The sequence below is a fragment of the Pimephales promelas genome, chromosome 8 (assembly GCF_988280905.1).
Source record: "Pimephales promelas chromosome 8, fPimPro1.hap1.1, whole genome shotgun sequence".
In the NCBI taxonomy this organism is placed as follows: Eukaryota; Metazoa; Chordata; class Actinopteri; order Cypriniformes; family Leuciscidae; genus Pimephales; species Pimephales promelas.
The window spans coordinates 16405796-16424244 of record NC_142776.1 but is presented as its reverse complement, the minus strand read 5'-3'; the positions used below and the strand labels follow the sequence as shown (position 1 = coordinate 16424244).

General features: G+C 41.8%; 1 protein-coding gene across 3 annotated transcripts in view; it reads right to left on the bottom strand.

Annotated features, from left to right (window-relative positions):
* Positions 1-419: 419 nt before the first annotated feature.
* The window catches only part of LOC120486146 (caspase recruitment domain-containing protein 14), a 66486-nt gene continuing 48456 nt past the window's right edge, over positions 420-18449 (bottom strand). For 2 of the 3 annotated variants that reach the window (XM_089134084.1, XM_089134085.1), the window contains exons 20-22: positions 8320-8438; positions 5425-5540; positions 420-5281 (exon numbers count right to left, since the gene is read on the bottom strand). In XM_089134084.1, coding sequence (XP_088990210.1) covers positions 5074-5281; positions 5425-5540; positions 8320-8438 — 443 coding nt within the window. In that variant the 3' untranslated portion in view covers positions 420-5073. Of the gene's footprint in view, positions 5282-5424; positions 5541-8318; positions 8439-8846; positions 9024-18449 lie in introns of those variants that run through there. The other variant, XR_016169467.1, reaches the window with a different exon arrangement.

The following is an 18449-nucleotide window of genomic DNA, read 5'->3' as shown; positions in this document are numbered from 1 at the left end:
TCATTAATAGATACAATTTTCAAAATCAAAATCAGTGTTAGCACAGATGATGGTTATTTCTGTGGTTATTTTATGGATTACTGTCTTCATATCATAATGCAGTTGGATGTTAGAGCAAGTTTGATTTAGTTTACCCTAAAATGTTAATTAATGCATTAATTAACAAGCATGTACTAACGTGTAGTTAAGATGGTGTATTCATGCAGGAATTCATTTGACTCATGTCGTAGTTAAGGTTAGTTCCTCATTAGTACGTCTTAACTCATCCTTACACTCTAAAAAATGCTGGGTTGTTTTAACCCAACTTTGGGTCAAATATGGACTAACCCAGCCGTTGGGTTAAATTTTTACATTACATTTTTAACCCAACATTTCGGGTTTGTCCATATTTGACCCAAAATTGGGTTAAAACAACCCAGCATTTTTTAGAGTGTAGTTTATAGTAAAGTAATGATTAATTCAGGCATCAGTACATCAGGCATCAGGCATAGCCATGTGCATAGTATAGCGCCATTTTGTCATATAGCGTTCTATATGAAGCTAAAGGATGGTAAATGGTAAATGGACTGCATTTATATAGCGCTTTCATAGACCTAATGGCCACCAAAGCGCTTTACATATTGCCTCACATTCCCCCATTCACACACACATTCATACACAGACGGCGGTGTCAGCCATACAAGGCGCCATCCAGCTCGTCGGGAGCAGCTGGGGTTAGGTGTCTTGCTCATGGACACCTCGACACTTGGTCAGGTGGAACCGAGGGTTGAACCACCAACCTTTCGGTTTGTAGACAATCTACATGAACCACTGAGCCACTGCCGCCCCTTCTCAGGATGAGAATGCGTTGGTACTACAAGATTATTCATGTACTATTATTGTAAAGTGTTACCAAATTTTGTTTACAATCGCGATCCATTTCTCAATACTTAGGTCACTTTTTTAAAACTCCTCAGACATTGAGGACAACAGCAGTCTATGTGGGCTAAAAAAGAGAGCATTTATCATTATCATCTATCTAATTGCATACATTCTTTTTCTCACTCAAACAAAACCACAAAACTGTTAAACTTAACATAGAACAAAATTGAACAAGACAACAGTTTGCAACATTTGCACAGTAATACCATCGTGTAATATATTTAAACGTACAGTATGCGATTTTTGGCCACCAGGGGTCACTTATTTAAAATAATAACAAAAGACGTACTTTGATGACGTTGGGAAAGAGTGTGGGCTCATGGGAGTTGTTGTCGCTGTCAATGACAACCAGCTCAGCTCATGGCATGACATCATCGTTTCACAAAATATACGGATATACGGCATCTCTCTTTCGATTTAGCTTGTCAAGAAGCTTTAAATACAACCCCAATGTTTACCTGTGTCATGCTTTTTCTCCTGTCCCAAACCCTTCTCGGGTCATATTTTTCACCCGTACGTTTGAGCTTTACTGAGCTGGCTGTAGCAGCAGAACGTGCAGGCAAAGCGTAATTGTGGTCCATAACTATAAAACAGACGAATATAAATATTTATATTACGCCCCTTCAATGAATGACCTATTTAGAACATTTTTCATATATAGGGCGCACCGGATTATAAGGCATATAAGATACTGCAGTCAAACGTTTGACTGGGTTTGCGTTATGCATCCACTATGGTGCTAAAGGCTAAAGGGAATGTAGTGAGTGCGCGGCGCCGGAGGTGAGGCCTTTATTTCTAGTAAGCATGAGCACGCTGAAGCGGGCATGTACATTCGCAGCCTGACTCATATGAGTATTCAATGTGCGCGGCTCGTTAACAGCAACAGTTGGCTGTTTTGAATCAGTTTTGAATGAGACGACCCGGTTACTGTGAACGGGGAGCGCTTTATGCGCGAGCAGCACCGGGGACACGCTCGTGAGCGGGCACGTGATTTACACACATAATTATACGTACTACTGTTTTTTCTTCGTCATTTTCTTTGCTTTATTGGCGGTAGTCCAGTGTTCCCCTTTGTGTTTGGCGGTTTCGCCGGGTTCCGCAAGGAAGTTAGAGAAAATAGAGGAGTCAAAGGTTATATGACGCCATAGACAGGCGACAAAACGGAAATAAAGAAACGTCCTGTGTCTTCGAATTAAACTATAAATTTCTGTCGGGATAATGTAAGTACACATCTAATAGAAATATATAACATAGATACAGTTATTTTTGCTATTTTTAAAGCAGAAAAAATACATATTGTGGCTTTAAAATCTAAAAAAATAAATGTTATCAAAAGAATTTGATGTAGGAACCCCTAGACATGGACCATGCAACATATCATGCAATAAATTCTAAGCAGTAGAAATTTGTCATTCTTGTTTTGTGAAAACACTGTAGCATAGTTGTGACAAGTGACAAAGCATGTTTGTTCATTTATTATACCTTTGCTAGTGTTTTGGAAGAATGACTTGATTTGCGACATGTGTGAAGCGTTTTGGTGGTTTAAGTGCATTTTGAATGTAAAATGTACTGCTGTGCCAAGGAGGAAACTGTGTCAAGAGTTTTGAAAAAGTGACCTTGGTACTAAGAAATGTGTCAGTGATTGAAAAAATAAAATAAAAATTCTCTATTCATTATGTTATGACTATAGGGACTATTGTTGTTATACACTGTTAGACCTAACCAGGTTTTTTTTACAGTACAATACTGGCAACACTGTTGCCAGTTATTTACCGTAAAAATGCACTAAAACTAATTTACTGTCAGTTATTTACTGTAAAAATGGACTAAAACTCGAGTTAACTAACTTCACTTGCAGAAACCAACTTAAAAGAATCAATTAAATTTATAATGCATTAATAATCTGAGCAAAGTATTATTGTGAACTTATTTAATTAGAAACCACAAAATATTACTTTTGTAAATAAAGAGATTTCCACCAGATCAGCAACTACACAGACAGTGCCTTTTAAATAAAGCAACACACAGCGTATCATCAATGTTCATAGATCTTCTCCTGGACTGAAGCACAGTCTCTACTCTTCAACACAATGGTGACCCAAAAAACAAGATTTTACAGTAAACTACTGGCAACAGTGTTGCCAGTATAAACCTGTTTTATAACTTACAGTTTATTACTGTTAAAATACATTTTGTGGGAGTGTCTTTTTTACCTTACACTGTTAACCCTTTCTACCCCACAGGAAAATCCACACTTCAAAGAGTAAAAGTAACATTGATGCAGTGTTGCAGTGAGATAATTAAGGGAATATGTAAGTGATTGTTGAGCATTAGTGATGAACACCTGCTGTTAACAAGCAGAATCACCGAAGGAAAGAGGAACAACAAGAACAGAAAATAGAGAAACACAAGAACTACAACTGACTTCAGCCATTACACATTATTACACTTATTATTAACCAGTATGGCTTTATTTCTGTCAAACATCTATAGAAGATGTTGTTGAGATGTTTAATTGAAAATGTTTGGTTTGAAGTTACCATTATAGAGATCAGTGTTTGCTTTAGTTGGTCTGCTGATGCTGTAACATGATATTTCCTTTTTTAACTGTGTTTTGTGCAAGTCACACTTGTGCAGACACACAGTTTAGTAATGATTGGATTTGTCAAAATATGAAAATCATCATATTGTCTGTTCATTTACTAGAGAATTCATTCTGACTCATTCAAAGTTTAATCCTCAACCAAGAGTGTTACATTACCACCACTGTGAAAACGCAGGAATAAATTATGACTCATTTTTTAACACATCATACATAAACAAATAAATGAGCTACACAGTCTTAAAAAAACACAAAGATATAAAATTTTAGCACATTAATCTCAACGATGGTGGCAATATATATTTTTTTTATTCATGCAGCAGTGCATGCTGGGAGTTTTATACAATCCTGGAACCCAGCATGCACTGCTGCATGAAACTTTTGAATGTTACCATTGTTGAGATGAATATTATAATTGTTGATGTCTGTGTTTCTGACTCACGCATGATATTGTTTTAATGTTTTATATGATTACAATATTTTTGAAAAGATATGATGAACCAAAATACTGATTTCATGTTTTATATTCACAGACTTATTTTATACTCACAACTTCACAAAATGTAAGTTTTATATTATATATCCATATATTCAAAGAGTATATACAGTATAATAACACCAGATCAACTTCCTCTTGACTTTTTCTTGCTACAACAAATGTATTTTAAAACTCACTGTTACAGCAGTCAGAGAGAGATGAATGAAACAAGTCCAGGGACAAGAGACCTACTAAAGCAAATACAGATCTAATACTGAAACTTTATTATTAATTAAATTCTCAACAAGAACTTTTGTACATGTATGAAGTAAATAATGTTAAACTGGTTTGTAAACTGTTTTCACACTCAGTGTTGCTGGAAGTCAGTTGTAGATCTTGTGTTTCTCTTTTTCAGTACTTGTTTCTCTGTCCTTCAGTGATTCTGCTTATCAGGTGTTCATCAGTGTCTCAATTCACTCACTTGTTTTCATTCAAGTGGACTATATTAGTGAACTAATGTAGGGAATAGTGAATGAGGGTATAGGGTGTGATTATGAACACAGTCTCTGAGTGTCGACTTTGAGAGCTGTTAATTCACAGTATATTCCTGTAGGCTACTTTTGTTTTCTACGGTATATTACTGTTTAATGAAAACATGGTATGATAGTGTCAGAACTTGGCCTGTTGCCAGTATTTTACTGTAAAAAACTGGTAAGGTCTAACAGTGTAGGGATAAACAAATATACAAATTATTATTTTGGATCACTATTAATTTGTGGCTTATCATCTCTGACTATCATGCTGTGTTTTGATCAGCCTCACTGCTTTCATTAAAACCATCAAGCAATCAGGCTCATTATCCATGGATGCACTTTTTTTCATCATCCTGAGGGAAGTTCTGACTGGTTATAAAACTGACCAATCACAGCATTTCTGGAAAGTAAACAAACTACACCGTAACCACCTACACAGGGTCTATAGCATAGGTTTGAAGCAGAATTATAAATTGACCTTAATACTAATAGTTAGTTGCCTGTAGTGAGGGAAATTTGAATTTAGTCCCGTTAGTCCCTCACCAGGGATCTGCCTCAACCCACACAATATTATTCTGCTCCTCTCTCACTACAGTTTTCACGGTGTCCACTAGGCTGGCACTGTCATTCCAGCTTTCTGGTGGAATGCTTCGATAAAGGCAGGGTAGTTTATCCAGAAGGGGCTCCTCATTGGAGGAACACTCCAGCACCTGAGACTCAGTCACAGAGTTCTGCCGTAGTTTGTGTCTAGGAAACAATGACAGAATAGATAAATACAGCAATTGTAATGCTCAGAACAATTGTAATGCTTTTTTGTCTTAAAATCAGAACCTTTATAGCAAAGGCTAGATTTAATAATGCTCTTGCAGCCACAGAGAAAATCATAATACCTCAATTTGCGGAGACTTCTCTCTGTAGACATGATGAAGACAATGATGGGGAAGATTTCCGCTCGGTGGAGACGACGCACACAGTCCAAACCCAGCGGTAACACACAGTGAGTGCCCTATACAATGCATTAAAACATGACAGCATTATATGACCATACTTTTGTGGACACATACGGTCTAATATATGGCTTGTATGTTTACCTAATATACAGTGTAACTATAACTATTTTTAAATACAGGTCACTTTCATAGCTGCAAACTCTGTCATTTAAAATGGTCTTATTGGATTTAGGGTTGGATACAAAATGTGGACTTTTGGTCATCAAAATGATTTATCAATGGTAATCAAACAGCCATAGCAGGAAAAACTACCATGGAAGTCAATGGCTACTGTCAGCTGTCTGGTTACCAACATTCTTTAAAATATCTTCTAGTAGAAGAATGAAACTCCTACAGGTTTGGAACAACTTTAGGGTGAATGAATGATGAATAAATAATGGTTTTGGGGGGTGAACTATCCCTTTAAGCTCAGTGGAAACTCTTAAACATTTTAAACAGTACAATATTGTTTTGTTGATTTAACATATGGAATTGTATTTATTATTTTATAAAAATGTTCAAAGCAAATGTCTTAGTAAGTGCCCCTTCTGATATCTTATAGCTATGTTTAAAAGAAGACTTAAAGGGGGGGTTGACTGCTTTTTTTCTTTGCATGATTGTGTTTATGGGGTGCAATATAACATGTATTTGTGGTTTTTATTTTTTTTAAAGTCTTATTTTTCATAAACTTCACCTTTATTGTAAGCCGCACTCTCCTCTGTCCCCTGAACGAGTGGTTGACTTGCTGATTCTATGAAACCACTCCCTCAGAAACAGGCTATGGGCTCAGATTGGTTCATTTGGGCCGGTGTTTTGTGATTGGCTAAACTGTCGCTCAAGTTGTCCGGAAAGTTAACGCCCATTACATTTACGGGAGAAACGGGCATGCCAAAGGTGGATACCATAGACGGTGGATACACGTAAATAATGATGTCGAGACTGCAGTATCAGTGAGGCAGAATCAGACCGAGAAAGCCGCGATGAGTCAAGCAGAACCTCACCACACACTCTTACTAAACGTTTCTGAATGATAATTTGCTACATTTTTTTAACCATATACACGTTTGTTTTACACAATAGCATCTGACTGGCAACGATAGCAACTGACTGGCAACTAATGTTAAACACAAACAGCGTTGGCATTGGCAAGTTTACGTTCTTGATCATATCGAAAATAACGTCATTAAGCATATATACATGAAAAAATTTTTAGAGAGATTTCCAGAACGCATGCGCGAGAACTAGGATGAGGACGTTCTTCTTCGACTACTTCTTGTTACCGGCTGCTCAGTGCTCACCGCTTAGGAGTATTACCGCCACCTACCGTATAAGATGATGATCCATATATAAGGCGCTCCGGATTGTAAGGCGCACAGCACTGTCATATTTGAGAAGATTAAAGGCTTTTAAGTGCTTAATTTTCATTTTTGGGTGAACTAACCCGTTAAGCTTTGTATTTGTAGGAAACCTGTAGTATTTTCAAATGACCATGCTTTCCACCCTCATATCCCCCTAAGACGAGAGATTTATGTATTATTTTGTCTGTAAAAAATCCTTTTGCGTCATCAGAGGATTTTTTGGCCAGAGGCTAAAGACTACAGTCAATAGTAGGGGATGTTCGGCATGTTCTCAACCCGCCCATAGAGGGTGGGATCTCACTTACAGAATGAACATATAGTGTAATCTCAACTAAGTTAGCAGGCTCTTGTTCTGTGGAGAAAGTTGAGTAACTTAGTAGGAGAAAGCAGAGTTACCATCCTGCTTTTTCCTGGACATGTCCGGCCGTCGAGATCGTACAAAATCATGCCACCGGCCTTGCGTCGTTCTCCCGCGGCCCTCACTCGTCCTGCTCGCCACAGTAAACATAATGAATGCCGAATGTAGAACGCAAAAGCCGAATCCCGGACATTTTGGGCGATCTCGAAATCCTGAGCAGACTCATCACAGAGACTCACTAGTAGCCTAGACATGTTGTTTAACTCTGTTACTGGTAGCATGGCCTCCTAGGGCAGCGAAGCAAGTGCATTCTGGGAGTTGTTGCCTTTCATCCACAGAAGCCAAAAACTAATTTTCTGGCTTTTCTCAGTATAGAAGCCCCAATTTCAAAAATAAATAAATACATAAATGACCCATTTTAAATACACATTAATCTTTCCAGAGGTGAAGTATCCCTTTAAGTGTGTCTGTGTTTGTATATAACAAATTTGGGAAATGAAACTAGACAGATGTCTAAACTCGAAACCAAAAACGTTTGAAACCAAAGTTTGGTTACCTATTAACAAGAGGGCTTGTCTACAAAGAACCAATCAAATTAAGTAATGTTTCATGTCATTTTTTGCAACATAAAAAGCCATGCTTAATGCTTCTTTTTGGGGGAAGTTCTCTGACTGTTGAGAACTCCCAGCCGTGATTAAAGCATTTAGAGAACTATTGTGGAAGTCTGTTTGTCGATTATTCTTGCACAGGAAGCAAGTTAGTTAGGGGGACAAGTATTAGCATCCAGCCGACGTCGACGTGTCGACATCGACGCGCTAGAGTATAAACATTATAGGACGTACGGTAGTTAGATTTAGGGAAACATCTACACCAATCGCATGTTTGTCTGTCTGACTGACTGTCTAATCGTTCTCTTTTTGTATGACTTTCTCTTTCTGATTAATTATTGTAAATCCTATTATTGTAATGTATTATTGTAAAACCAGTCTTACATGTTTTATTTGAACTTACTAAATAAAATTGCTCTCCATCCTGTTAAGCAGACAGTTAGTAATATGAAAACAATGTTTTATGACGCACCCGTTTCATGATCTTCTCCACTCCCTGCAGTGTATAGCAACGGTGTGTTTTCGAGTCACATTCTTCAAGAATTTCCCCCTTCTGCATTTTTACGGTATGCTCACTTGCCATCAGCAATTCTAAAATATGAGAGATGGGTGTCAGATGTGAGGAAAGGAGGGAGCAGCCAGAGAAAAAAGCAGATAAATAAAATAAAATAAATAAACAGAGATGGCCATATACCACAGGACAGAAAAAAACAAAGATGGGCATATTGGTCAGTAAACATCACCTCAGTCTTAATTTTCATTAATGCCAGGACTTATTACAATATATAATTATAATAAGTAATTATATAATAATTTGTCTTTAAAGTAAATAAATAAATGTCTAGTTTTAAAGTAAATACTTGTGTTTTTTTTTTTACATTTTGCAATTGTGACTTTTTTTCTCACAATTGTCAGTTTATATGATAAAATTAAAATTAAATTATTTTAATAAAATTAAAATAAAAAAGACAGAATTGTGAGATTAAAAGTCACAATTACCATTTTTTTTAATTCAGTGGTGGAAAAAAGCTTCCATAGTAGCATAGTAGCTGCACACATCAGTCAGTCACGTTCAGCGTTACGTCAGAATGAATTGATGAACTTTAATCCCTATGGAAAGTGCCACAACTGGTGCCCTTTCCAGCACGCCAAGTAAGACATCTTGTCCCCCCGAACCTGTTGGGGTGGAAGAAAGGACAGGGCTTTGAATGGAGAATGTCGCTGACCCTATACAAAGAGACTATTTGATAACACTGTGAAAGTCTATTCCAACCAGAAATAAGAGCTGCAGAGTCCACATCCTGCCCGTAGGGAAGTAACATGTGGAGCTACACATATGGAATGACCATTAGGACAGTGCTACATATGATTCAGATTCACTTTATTAGCCATTTGCAAAATAAAACCACATTGCACTTTGAGCTCCTTGCACATTTTTTACAATGTCAACAGATAAGAGGACATTACAAAAACAGACAAGCAAGTGCCACATAAAAACTCAATAGTAAAATGCTGAACCATAAAATTTAAATTTAAAGTGCCTAATGTAAATTGCTTTGATTAAAGTGATCACAGCTTAGGGAAAGAAACTGTTTAACCCTTTCACGTGTACGATCACACGGGTGTGATCAGTCTTGGCGGGTCCCTGGAACGTACAATCACACCGGTGTGATTAGAAAGGTCAGTGCATCAAGTCATCAACTGCTAAATTTAAACTTGGCTGGCGCTGAGCCAGAGACGGACACACTCAGTGCTGTTATATATCACAACTATTGAGTGTTTTCAACCACATAATGTTTATTTTAGGTTTCAGACATTTAAATACACATAAGTACTAGCAAAACATTGATTTTGAGTTTGTAAAATAAACACTGATGTCTATGGAAGCGGCAATTACAGTATAATCCTTTCAGTTATAATAAGACGACACGTTTTATTAATATCAGATACACATAGTAGCTTAAAATTTGACCCTATTCTTTTCCCAGTTCACCAGCCACTTACTTTCACGTATTTCGTGAGAAGTGGAGGAATTGACGTTGTAAATCCAACAGATCCGATTCTCTGAACTATAAAACAAACTAAAATTATGCCCATTATGCATACAGCTCAACTAATGTGATCGTTATAAAGATGTTTAAACAACAAAACCCATCCACTTGCACATATTTGACGATCGGAATATCAGTTTCATGCTATAGCTAATACATTTGTGAATATTTTTTATAAAAAAAGGAAAAAATACATAAAAGCAGATCCTCATTCATTCAGCGCAGTGTTGTGGTTGAGCTGTGTCACGTGACAAGCAATGACGCATCACCATGGAAACATTAAAGTGGCAAGTTCTAAATAACGGTCCCCTTAAAAAACTCATGCTGGGGGGTCAGTTAGAATATTTTAAACTTACGTGTGAAAGGGTTAAATGTCAATCAGTAGAACAATTGTCTTCTATTTAGGGAGTCTTCTTTGGTACTCAATGAAGGCGGTCGCATTTTCTCTCCCTCGACCTCCCCTTACCTCCCCTGCTTTGCTTCTCTTGTCATGTCTAGTCTTCTGTCTTGTACTTTGCTGAGACTCTCTCAGCACTGCTCTCCAAACTAAGGAATTATGGATTTGAACAACTGGTCTCTCAACGCAATTGACAATATCTTCTCGACAATTGACAACATCTTCTCGACGAGAAGCTTTGGTTCGGGGGAACCTAACTGCCCTGCCGGAACGTTCGCAACTGGCTACACGATGGATGCATGGGAGAAGTGGTGGGTTGTGTGTCTGGCACCTCTTTCCGTGGAGGATGTTGAAGATATCTACCTATTCGGAGCCATGATAACAGGTCTTCTACTGATTGGATTAGGCATTGCCCTGGTTCATCGAGAAATAAAAAATATGGTGACAGCTGCCCAAAGCCTTACAAGGCTGCCCGTCATGATTGAAGCGGTGGGCAGAGCTGTCAGCACTGAGACTGTGTCTACAAACCAGAATATGGATAACATCATGGAGAAGCTCACAGCTTTGCAAAGGCAAATGGATCGTTTCGGAGACCAAAATGGACCGTGAGAATAGCCGTGTGAATTGAATGCGACTACTTGCCCGAAGACCAAACAATCCCAATCTGATCTGTTGTCGGCCGCCCTAAACCAGCACTGGCCTTGGCCAAGGCCGCTGTTGGAAAAACAACTCTCCCGGAAGAGCACTGCAGTGAGACGCTCTTGCGTTCCTACCCTGACTCCCCAGACACCCGGTGATTGTTGACTCTGTCGGGGACATGATCAAGGTTGTCTCCATGGTCTCCATGTTTATCGCTATGACAGTCCTGCGGACTGAGGCACCTAGATTATGATGCCAGGCATAGTGACTCTCCAGGCCTACACATACATGAACTCTTACATATATATACAGATATGCAACCACCCGCCCCACACCCCATCCCTCGCCAGCACCTAAAATGGCTGCAAGACCGGATGGCTGCTTGCTTGTGCTGGGCTACTTCCATCCCCCACTCCCCAACCTTGTTGCAAGTTTATTTTTGTTCGTGTTGTAAAATGTACTGATTTTGCTAATGTTCCAGTCTACCCCCTTGTCATATCATATATATGTTTGTATGGACAGGTTGATGGCCCTATTTTGGTACTTGGACTTGTGACAATAAAGGGTTTACTTTCTTACTTACTTTTTTTTTTTTTGACAGAGCGACAACTTCTCCCTGAGGGAAGCTTACAAAGGAACACGAACAGGACAAACGTGAACAGGACACTGCAGCGCAAGTGGGTCTGCCTCCTCCGGGGGCAGCCCTTGCATGTTCACCACTGGGTCCCTGAAAGGAGTGGTGTAAACTTTGGGCACATATCCAGGCACTCTTCTTTGACTGAAAATGCCTTCAGGTCCCCCACCCTCTCAATTGATTTGAGCGCAGTCACAAGCCCTCTCTTCAAAGACAAAGAACTTAATCTCTTCTGACTGCAAGGGCTCACCGGGTGCTCTCTGTAGGGTCATTAAGACAAGGGGATGAGTCATGGCCAGGAGGATCCTTCACACAGGATATCACAAAAGGTCACATTTAATTGGAAATGTGAACGGCCTTACAAAATAATCGAATTTTTAAAAAAAAATTGGAATTGAGCATTAAGCCCTGCAGTGTGAACGTAGCCTATAGTGTGCCAAGAAACATCCCCCACACTATTACACCACCAGCCTGCACATTGGTAACAAGGCATGATGGATCCATGTTCTCATTCTGTTTACGCCAAATTCTGACTCTACCATCTGAATGTCTCAACAGAAATTGAATTCTTCTGCTGTTGTAGCCCATCCACCTCAAGGTGGTGCGTGTTGTGGCTTCACAAATGTTTTGCTGCATACCTCGGTTGTAAAGAGTGGTTATTTCAGTCAAAGTTGCTCTTCTATCAGTTTGAATCAGTCGGCCCATTCTCCTCTGACCTCTAGCATCAACAAAGCATTTTCGCCCACATGACTGTCGCATACTGGATGTTTTTCCCTTTTCACACCATTCTTTGTGAACCTTAGAAATGGTTGTACGTGACTGGCCTGTCTGGCACCAATAACCATGCCACGTTTAAAATTGCTTAAATAACCTTTCTTTTCCATTCTGATATTCAGTTTGGAGTTCAGGAGATCAGGGGCGATATATGTAAAGGCAGTGATTCTCAAACTGGGATAACGTTACGTACGTGAGGTGACAGAAGGGGGTACGACCTCAAAACCACTACACTAAAAGACTCACATGTTACCAGACTATTGAAACCGACAGAATATGAAACAGCCCCATCTAAGATATTTTTCCCCAGCCGCCACTGCAGGAGATTGTCTTGACCAGGACAGAGAATGTCTAATTGAAGAGAATTGGCACTGGCTGGATACTTCCGTGTTCTGGACTGGCTGCAGTAACATGTCTGTGTCCATGCGGGGGCGCTCGCGGTCGAGTGCAGAATGAATGGGAGTCAATGGGGTTTCACCCCCAGAAATCGTCTCGGGTTATGACTATAACCCTTGTTCCCTGAGAAGGGAACGAGACACTGCGTCGAGAATCGACACTTTGGGGATGCTCCCTAAGCGTGCGCCTCTGAAGTATGAATGAAACTAATCTAATCCTGATTGGTGTTGCGTCGTGACGTAACATGTGACAGCATACCTGGAAGTATAAAAGTGACGCTGTCACAACACACACTAGCCTCGCGATGAAGCAAGACGCTCTAAGGCCTAAAGGGGGCGTTGCAGAACAATGCAGTGTCTCGTTCCCTTCTCAGGGAACAAGGGTTATAGTCATAACCCGAGACGTTCCCTTTCGAGGGAACTCTACACTACGTCGAGAATCGACACTTTGGGGAACGAGTGCCCACTAGGCCACGCACCGAATAGGCCTGTCCTGGAGTGAAACTGTTTAGGCACTCAGCAAGGACTGAACACGTGTGCACCGGGTGTACTGGGAAGGTGGAGACTGTAAAATTTTATGAAAGTATGTGGGGTAGCCCAGCCGGCTGCCTCGCAGATCTCCTGAAGAGGTACTCGCGAAAGAAGGGCCCTAGAGGAAGCCATGCCTCTAGTTGAATGTGCCCATAAGGTAAAAGGTGAAGGCAAACCGCGCACCTTGTAAGCCTCAGTAATAGCCTGGACGATCCAGTTGCTAAGTTGGACGATCCGGGAGCCCCCTCTTAGGTGACCCAGAACATACTAGTCCATTTGTTCCGACCTTCTCCAAGAAGAGGACCCCTCAAGGTACAAGCTCAAAGCTCTGACGGGGCAGAGCAAGTGAAGCCTCTCCACTTCCGCCGACACATGAGGTGGAGGATGGAATGCCTGAAGGACTATAGAACGAGCCGTATTCGATGGAACTTTAGGCACGTAGCACGGACTCGGGTGTAAAAAGGCCTTCACTCTGCCAGGGGCAAACTCCAAGCAAGCTGGCATTACTGCCAGGGCTTGGAGATCTCCCACCCTCTTAAGTGAGGTAATTGCTTAGAGAAAAGCCATTTTCAGTGTTAAGTCCTTAGGCGAAGCCGACTCTAAAGGTTCGAAAGGGGCAGGGATAACCCCTCCAGAACTATTGCCAGGTCCCAGGCAGGAACCCTGGACCTGGCTGCCAGCCTCATCCTCCAAGTACCAAGGAGAAACCGAATGACCAACTGGTGCCTCCCCAGAGGCCTATCACTTAACGGTGCATGGAAAACCGCAATGGCAGCCACGTACACCCAAAGTGTGGACAGGGAGAGACCCTCAGAAAAACGATCTTGGAGAAATCCCAGAACTGAAGCCACCTGGATTTAACTGAAGTTTACTGGATTTAACCCAAGTTCTCTACACCAAGTGACAAACACATTCCACTTGAGGTCATATAATCTCCTGGTGGATAGAGCCCTAGAGCTAAGTATGGTTTCAACCACTCCAGCTGATAGACAAGCATTTAGGTACTGAACCCCCTCAGAGGCCAGACCCACAGCTTCCACAGCTCTGGGTGAGGGTGGAAGCTTGTGCCCTCCGCCTGAGACAACAGATCCCTCCTCAGAGGAATCTGACATGGTGGAGCTATCACTTCTTATGTCCGAAAACCATACTCGGGTCGGCCAAATTGGGGCAACCAGGAGTAGACTGATGCCCTCCTGACGGACCCTCTCCAGGACTCCCGGCAGCAGAGTGATCGGGGGAATGCGTACAGACAAAGCCTCGGCCAGGCCTATACTATGGCATCCAACCCCAGTAGGGCTGGATGTGAGAGGGAGAACCAAAGTGGACAGTGGGACGTCTCTTGAGACGCAAATAGATCCACTTCCATCGGTCCAAACCTCTCCCAAATCAACTTCACCACCTCCGGATGAAGTCTCCATTCCCCGGGCCTCAGCCCCTGCCTCAACAGGATGTCTGCCCCCTGATTCTGAACCCCCGGAATATACATTGCTCTGATAGAGAGTAATTTTTTTATTCCCTTGGGACCAAAGGATAATCTGATGCGTCAGTCTGCACAGAGGGCGCGATCTGATTCCCCCTTGTCGGTTCAGATAGGCTACCACTGACCGTACTAGGACGTGGTGACCTTTGATGTCTGAAAGCTCCTCAAAGCCCTGAACACAGCCATCATCTCTAGGCAGTTTATATGCCAAGAAAGATGATGGTCCTGCCATAGACCCCTGGCAAACGGTCGTCCATGACCGCGCCCCAGCCAGTGAGGGAGGCGTCTGTCGAAACGGTTTCCCGGCGACATGACACTCCCAACACTGGCCCTTGGGATAGGAACCAAGGTTTCTTCCATATTCTCAGAGAACGAAGGCATCTGCGCGTTACTCTGATTATACGAAGCGGATTCCCCTCGGGAGAAAACCCCTTGGTTTTTAACCACCACTGAAGGGGACTCATGTGTAGCAGGCCCTAAAGGAATGATGTTGGATGTCACTGCCATGAGGCCCAGCATTCTTTGAAATTGCTTTACAGTGATGGCCTGGCCTAGCTTTACCCTGGATACCATCGTCAAAATTGACTCGATACGTGCGGGAGACATGCGTGCCTACATCGTAATCGAGTTCCATACGACTCCTAAAAATGTCGTACACTGGGATGCTTCTAGCACACTCTTCTTTGCATTGAGTCTCAACCCCAATTTCAGAATGTGGCCAAGGACGACATTTTGATGCCGAACTGCCATTTCCCGAGACTGAGCCAGAATGAGCCAGTCCTCAAGATAAATCAATATATGGATGTCTTGAAGTCTCAGTGGAGCAAGGGCTACATCCATTCATTTGGTGAATGTGCAGGGAGAGAGTGCTAGGCCGAACGGAAGAACCCGATATTGGTAAGCTTCGAAAGCGAACCTCAGGTATCTCCTGTGACATGGAAGGATGGAGTGAAAATAGGCATCTTTTAGATCTATCGTGACAAATCAGTCCTCGGATCTGATCTGACTCACGATTACTGGAGTTAACCTTTCGAACCTGCACCTCCCTATTCAGAGATCGGTACAAAACCCCGAGATCTAGAATTGGCCTTAACCCCCCCATCCTTCTTTGGAACTATAAAGTACCGGCTGTAAAACCCGGACTCCCTGTCTGAAGGAAGAACACGTTCTATGGCTTCCTTTAGCAGCAGAGTTTGAACTTCTTGTTCCATCACCTGAGCCTGCTCTGGGACCACTGTAGTCTGTACCACCCCAGAGAACTTGGGGGGCGGTGTGTGAACTGCAGTCTGTACCCTGATTCTATTATAGGCAGGACCCATGCAGATATGTTGGGAAGATGATACCATGCCTCTACAAAATCTACTAGGGGTACCAGCCTCTCGAGACTGGCCTCTGTTTTTTTTTTTTTTTTTTTTTTTTTCCCCGAGCATCTTTCTTGACTCCCTGAAGCGGAATACCGGCTGGCTGTAGTCGATATGGACGTTTTGACCATAAACGATGCTTCGTTATAATATTTTCGCTGGAAACCAATGTGGCCCGAAGCGTCGCTGACGGCGGGCAACATTCATCGTTTCCTATTTAAAAATATTCAGGCCCCATATAGATATTTCCGTATTGCAATGCAGACCTTAAATCTACGCGCTGCCTCGGCAAACGCGAGATCCCAGTCACAGAATCTTTATTGCAGAGTAGACTCGTAATCTACACGCTGCGTCGGCAAACGCAAGATCCGAGCCACTATAGATTCTGTATTGCAATGCAGACCTTAAATATACGCGCTGCCTCGGCAAACGCGAGATCCCAGTCACAGAATCTTTATTAAAATAATTTAGGACACTGGGTTTGGAAACACGGTACGAATGCGGTTCATCCCACGATCTCATGATCTTTTAGTGGAGATCGGGGAAAAACGGCAAACCCCGGCGCTGAGGCTGTGACCTGTGCCGCATGAAACGCTCATCCAATTTAACTTACGTTCCCTGCTCATTTTGTGGCCAGCTGAAGTTCAGTCTGGCCACGGCACGAGTCACAACCTCACCAGTTCCTCATATGCTTGGCCGTGAACTGGCGCGCCTAACTCACGGTCATCCGCATCGATACTGAGCACGTCTACTTCCTCGGAAGCAGAGAGCCCGAGTATCGGAACCTGATCGTGGTCAGAAGAAGCCGCGGCGCAAAAACTGCATTTTTAAGTTCACTTATCTGTTCTAAAAATCCGTTCAAAAATGTGATGACGTCACACAATTGCAGAATGCTAGCGTGTTCTGGCCAACAACGGCCTAACCTGTAAGAAATCAAAAGGGCATAAGTACTTGTTCATTCGACTTTTGGCCTATAATCTATATTGAACTTGCGGAATCAACAATAAAATCTATGTTAATTTAACGACAAGCAGGTGAAAGAGACACATTTAGCCGTTTAGCCCCATAGACTCCCATTCATTCTGCTCTCGCCCGCGATCACCTCCAGTGGAATTCTAATGGAACTGCAACCAAGATGATCTACAATGGGGCTAATAGGAAGTGCCAAGGCTCTCCGTTAGACGGGCTCTGACCAGGACCACACCTCTAAATGCATTGAAGCAACTGCCATGTAATTGGTTGATTAGACAATTGCATTAATGAGAAATGAACAGATGTTCCTAATAATCCTTTAGGTGAATGTGTGTGTGTGTGTATATATATATATATATATATATATATATATATATTAGTGCTGTCAAACGATTAAAATATTTAATCGCGATTAATCGCATTAATGTCATAGTTAACTCGTGATTAATCGCACATTTTAATCTATTCTAAATGTCTTTTGATTTCTTTTTGTTAAATTATTTTTTCTCATTTTAATGCTCTTATCAACTTGGAAAAGTGGATCGGCTTGTTTAGTGCAAATGTTTTTTTTAATTATTATTATTGAAAATAACATTGGAATAGTGTTCAATTTTACACTAACATACAAATAATCTCTCACACAATGTAACACTGTCTATCAATAAAAGGGTGAAAGAAATACTGACGAGGTCCTGATATTGACAAGGGGGTGGAGAATTCGCATCATCTGTGTGTGTGTGTGTGTGTGTGTGCTTGGCCATCATCGAGTGATGTTTCAGACTGGACGTGCTGCGATGATGATAGCTCAGTTCACAATGACAAAACGAAAATCCACTCAAAATCCACTCAAAACGTAACGTTACTATTTGGCCGGCTCGCAAACCGAAACGAGTGTGTGCAGCACAAAACGTCCTCACGCTGCGATCTGAAAACGTCTCGGTTACGTATGTAACCCTCGTTCCCTGAGTAGGGAATGGAGATGTTACGTCGGAATGACGGAGAATAGGGGTTTCGCCTAGAAAGCCAATCGTCTTCGAATATTAAAAAACGGGCCAATGGCAAAGAAATGCCATGGGTCTGTGAAATTTGCATAGCGTATCTCCGCCTCACCCCGTGAGTATAAAAGGAGGAAGCGGACGCCACCGCAGTATGTTATCGCTGAGGAGCCGAGACTGAACTCAGGCGTCTACCCAGCGGTACAGCGGAAGTGGCAGGGAGATGTAACGTCTCCGTTCCCTACTCAGGGAACGAGGGTTACATACGTAACCGAGACGTACCCTTTCATAGTCACTCCGAGTTACGTCGGAATGACGGAGAATGGGGGTCTCCCGTGTAATCACGCCACCTTCACAGCTGTCTTCCAGTGCC